Raw genomic sequence first — 5,015 nt, forward strand, 5'->3', positions numbered from 1 at the left:
TGTTTTTGCACAACCTAACATAATCCTTTTTCTCTGCACTTCATAGAGCTCATATGGTAAAGTAATAGCGTGTGAATTGTATGTTTGTAATCAGCACCACGCTGTTCTGGACTGGCCTTTAAAATATCCACTAGATAACCAAGCTGGCAAAAAAAGTCATGGAAAATTGATAGGTGGACGAAAGGCTTGAAAAGTGGGCTTCCTGGCCTGGGCGTGACCTGCACTTAGCACACTGCCTAAATGAGGAGTGGCTACTCATTAAAACCGCCAGTGGAGGAGTATTATCAGTTTTAAACCCAAAGATTTAGAGAACTACAGATGTGGCCACTTCTAACCTTCATTGACTTTTTTTTCCTGTGGTAAAGATGTTTTTAATTTTTCCAATGGCTCAAAAATTCATCCTCCTGTTTGTCCTTTGGCTTGTTGTAGCCATTTTCAGTAAGTAGCCTGATTTTATTGGATCAACTTTAAAATCCTCTTTTTTTTTCAGTTTAATAGTGATGATGATGATGATGATAGAGTAACACGGTAGAGCACATATTAACAAATGAAAACATCAGATAAACTTAAGAGGTGAAATATTCATTTTAATATTGTTGTTTTTTAATTTCATTAGGTTTTCATTTTAATTGAGTCTAAACTGTTATGTACACAGGTGGGGCCTAATAGGCTTTATATAAATAGTAGATGAATAGATTTTTTTTTTTTAAGAATTTGCAGTCATTCCTGATCCAAGATTACGGCTGTAACAGCGAAATTGAGAGATACCCATGGCGTAAGACTGCCTGGATTAATGTTCTCTAATCAAAATATCTCAAATTAGCTTGAATATGAGAATATTATTTTCATGATTAACAGTTACTAGTTCTTTTCCCCTTTTGTTTTGCTTCTATACAAATTCTATACACTCATATGTTTGTAATAATTGTGTAACTCGAACAGCTTTCTTTTGCAGCCATTGTGTATCTGGGCTGGTTTAGCACATACATAAGTAAATTTGACCAGTGTGTCTGTGTCAACAGTCCCACAATATTTCATTTTATTATTTTATGACCCTGTTGTTGTACCACATCCTTTTGGCATGGAACAATAAAGGAAGTCTCTTTGTTCACTTCAGATCCTGCAAACTGTTTAATGCTTTACATGTCTGAAACCTAAATGATGGTTGAGTGAACTTTATGTTCTCCATGCAGAGTCTGTGTCACTGCTGGTGCTCTCTTACTGAGACTGAGAAATAATCCAATTTAACTCTGTGTTTCCTAATTAAAAATAAAATCAGTAAATAATTAATATATCTTCATGTTTTAGTTAGAGTTATTTATGTATTATCCATATAAATGTGAAATGGCATTTTTATCAGAAAAGAACATTTTCAGTGAGTTTGACACTGACACCCCCACAAACTACTTCTCCTTTTTCTCCTGCGTTTCATGCCTGCTCATATACTGTATGATCCTGCTTTAATAACTTTGATTGATTTTTTTCTGGCTTGCTTCCTGGGTATAAAATTTCAAAAGTTATGAACAAAGGTTATCATGTACTAACTACTGCATTTAAACACACCTCTTAGCAACAGGCGTTTCAACAGACGTTTCAACTACTGCAACAACAGGCGATTCAACTACTGCAACAACAGGCGATTCAACTACTGCAACAACAGACGTTTCAACTACTGCAACAACAGACGTTTCAACTACTGCAGCAACAGGCGATTCAACTACTGCAACAACAGGCGATTCAACTACTGCAACAACAGACGTTTCAACTACTGCAGCAACAGGCGATTCAACTACTGCAGCAACAGACGTTTCAACTATTGCAACAACAGACGTTTCAACTACTGCAGTAACAGGCGATTCAACTACTGCAACAACAGGCGATTCAACTACTGCAACAACAGGCGATTCAACTACTGCAACAACAGACGTTTCAACTACTGCAGCAACAGACATTTCAACTACTGCAACAACAGGCGATTCAACTACTGCAACACCAACTACTCAATTTAAAGGTAATTCGATTGCTCTGGATCCAAATGTTCACAGGTTATACTGCTTATATAGTGTTTCAAATTGTGTGTGTGTGCACGCACTTGTTTTGTTTCTCACTTTAAAGATCCCTGCAATTCAAATCCCTGTGGCACTGGAAGCACCTGTGAGGTCCGTTATAACGACACATATGTATGCTTGTGCCTGGCTGGTGATTTCTACAACAATGTTTCAAAGAGTTGTGAACGTTGTAAGTATTTGTTTGTGTGCCGCTATGAAGTTTTAAGTTTATGTGACAGTGACATAATGAAGATTATATAGTAACATATAATGTTATTTTCTTGATTTCAGCCAAAGTTTTCCCTGGAAAACTTCAACTAAATAAAGATTTTAATGACAAAATGAGAAACCACACATCAAAGGAATTTAAAGAAACTGCAGATATAATTATTGCTGAGGTAAGTAATCATGTAGTACTCTCTATCAATAAATGTATCTTTATAGACATTTTTTTTGAAATTGCACTTGACATTACAAGATAAATTTAAGCTAAAATTGCAAACAATTATATCTTACTCATCTTGACCAAAACATATTTTCCTTTGAAAACACAGCTTGATAACGTTTATAATGGGAAGGATGGTTACTCTGGATCTATAGTGCTGAAACTCCTGTAAGTCTCAGACTGACAACAACTTTTACCGTACCATTTTTCAGCCTATTTTACATCACAGAACACTATGTTATTATCCTGAGTAAATACAGGATGCAATTATCACTAAATGTGATTTTTCCTTTACAGGCCAAGAACCACTTCTAGGTCAAGGAATACGGCTTTGAAGGTCGATGCATTAGTAGACATCACCTTCAAAGCCAGTTCTAATATCAAAGTAGCTGAAGTTGAGGAAACACTAAAAGAGTGTCCGGACGTGAAGTGTACCGTGATTGGGAAGACCTTTGAGAGTAAGTTTATTACATGTATTCTAGTGTGTTGTGTTTTTTATCGATATATTTCTAGAACAAGACTCACTGTAGATATAGATTTATTTTCAAAAAGAATACAATTGACAAGATGTGTTTCAGAATCTTAAATGAAACTCTTTCACCCATCTGTCAAAGATGATTTAGCTGTAATAACAATATAATGGATGTCACAATCAGGACAGCTGTTGCCATTACATATATTCTAATCTTTGCATTTATAATTCAGTGAGTTATGATGTTCTGATGATAATATTTCTAAACTGAAGTCATGCTGTTAATTTCATTCAAGGGTTTATTGCATGGATTATTAGTGATTCATTTATTTCACTGTTGTACATGTTATGAAACATGTCTTTGAGTACTGAGGCTTTTTTCTCTCCTTCATTTAAAGCTAAGAACCTGTGTGATAACACTCCCTGTGATGAAAAAAATACAAATTGCACATCAAGCGATGGAACTTTCAGCTGTACCTGTAAAGAAGGCTACAAGAAAACAGACTACAGTACTAGAATGTGCATTGGTAAGATGATTACCTGAGCAAAGTAAGTGGTGTGTGTGTCTGTGTGTGTCTTATGTAAGCAAACGACAAAGTGTTTCAATTTTTCTTTTTACAGCTTGTCCCCTTGGGGAAAAATTTAAGGATAATGAGTGTGTGAAGTAAGTACTCCTTCCCCTCCTGTATGTCTTCTATTGTTATAAAGCTTGCGTTAAAAGAAATCCTAGAATCAACCTTCTTCTTGTCTTCCAGATGCTCATTTGGTTATTCTGGTTTTAACTGCTCAGAAAGTGAGTATACTGCATGTTTTTAAAAGTGAAAGCAGAAACATGCTTACTTAATGACAATTATTTAAAGAAAAACCTCACAAGATTAATGACAACATGTGATACAATAGATAGAAAGGTTATTCAAAAGCTGGAAAATTTAATAAAAGTTTTTAAATAACCTGCCTTGATGTCCTCTTCATTGTGTTTTATTAGACTGGCAGCTCATTCTGGTAATCGTGGGCTCTGTGCTTGGAGGACTGCTGCTCATAGCCCTCATCCTTCTACCAGTAGTAGCTACCCAGTAAGTTTCTTAGCAATTCATTTGCCCCCATAAATGTGAGAAAGTGTTTTTCTCACTTTGATTTAGGCTTTATTGTAGATGCAAATGCATTTAAAATCAAGAGAATTTGTTCATGTCTGACAGACTCAATAGTGAATTACAATATTTTTTTCCTGCTGTGATTTCAGAAAATCAAACAAAACCTCCAAGAAGAGCAAAAGTGCAGAAATGGAAAAACCCTACACTAACCTGAGTTCTGCCTCACAACCGATGGCTAGCAACAAGTTTGGCCACAGCCAGGGAGTCTCATTTAACAGGTCAGCCAATGGCCATTCAGGTTTTCAGAATGGTGGGGTGCCTGTGTTCCCACGAGCTGCCACCACCACCAACAGCATGGACAACAGGACCAACCTGGAGATGAAACCAAACAATGGCCGACAAAACTTTGGACATATGAACAGTGGCTCAGAATATTCCTCTGTGTGTATAAAGAAGAGATACGTTCATCAGATTTTTGGATTTTTTAGTGTTTGCTGTTAAATTTACTCTCATTCTTTTTTTTCTCTGTAGCGGTTATATGATGAACCAGAGGACATACGCCCATACGGTCAGACTCGACCTCAGAACAACCCGTATGCCGAGAATCAGCCCAGGATCAACCCGTATACTCAGAACCAAGGCCACAGCAACCCGCACTACACACACGATGATGGAAGACGCTACTATTAGTACAAAATCAGAAAGGCTCACTATACAATGACATTTTTGAAGGTTTATGTTTTTAAATTTGTTTTATATTTCCTGTATGTTCATTACATACATCTTATGTGACTGACAACAGTACAAACTGTCATAAACCAATCTTGTCTGATTGTGACTACGTTATATCAAGTTGGAGACATGATTTCGAGGATTGGTCTCATTTTTTATCCGTTTTGATTTAATGAATTATGAGTTATTAAAGAGTTGTCTATTTAAATTGAATGAAAACCCTGAAC

At 36.2% G+C, this 5,015-nt stretch overlaps 1 protein-coding gene across 1 annotated transcript; it reads left to right on the forward strand.

Moving 5' to 3' along the window:
• Positions 1 to 383: 383 nt before the first annotated feature.
• LOC113018355 (mucin-13-like) lies at positions 384 to 4,757 on the forward strand. Its single transcript, XM_026161417.1, has 12 exons — positions 384 to 438; positions 1,775 to 2,011; positions 2,116 to 2,238; positions 2,340 to 2,446; positions 2,603 to 2,661; positions 2,791 to 2,951; positions 3,364 to 3,492; positions 3,587 to 3,629; positions 3,721 to 3,758; positions 3,951 to 4,038; positions 4,206 to 4,497; positions 4,588 to 4,757. Exons 1-12 carry the CDS (start codon positions 384 to 386, stop codon positions 4,744 to 4,746), a joined length of 1,491 nt encoding a protein of 496 aa, XP_026017202.1. The 3' UTR covers positions 4,747 to 4,757.
• The last annotated feature ends 258 nt before the right edge of the window (positions 4,758 to 5,015 follow it).

This window comes from Astatotilapia calliptera, unplaced genomic scaffold (assembly GCF_900246225.1).
Source record: "Astatotilapia calliptera unplaced genomic scaffold, fAstCal1.2 U_scaffold_68, whole genome shotgun sequence".
Classification (NCBI taxonomy): Eukaryota; Metazoa; Chordata; class Actinopteri; order Cichliformes; family Cichlidae; genus Astatotilapia; species Astatotilapia calliptera.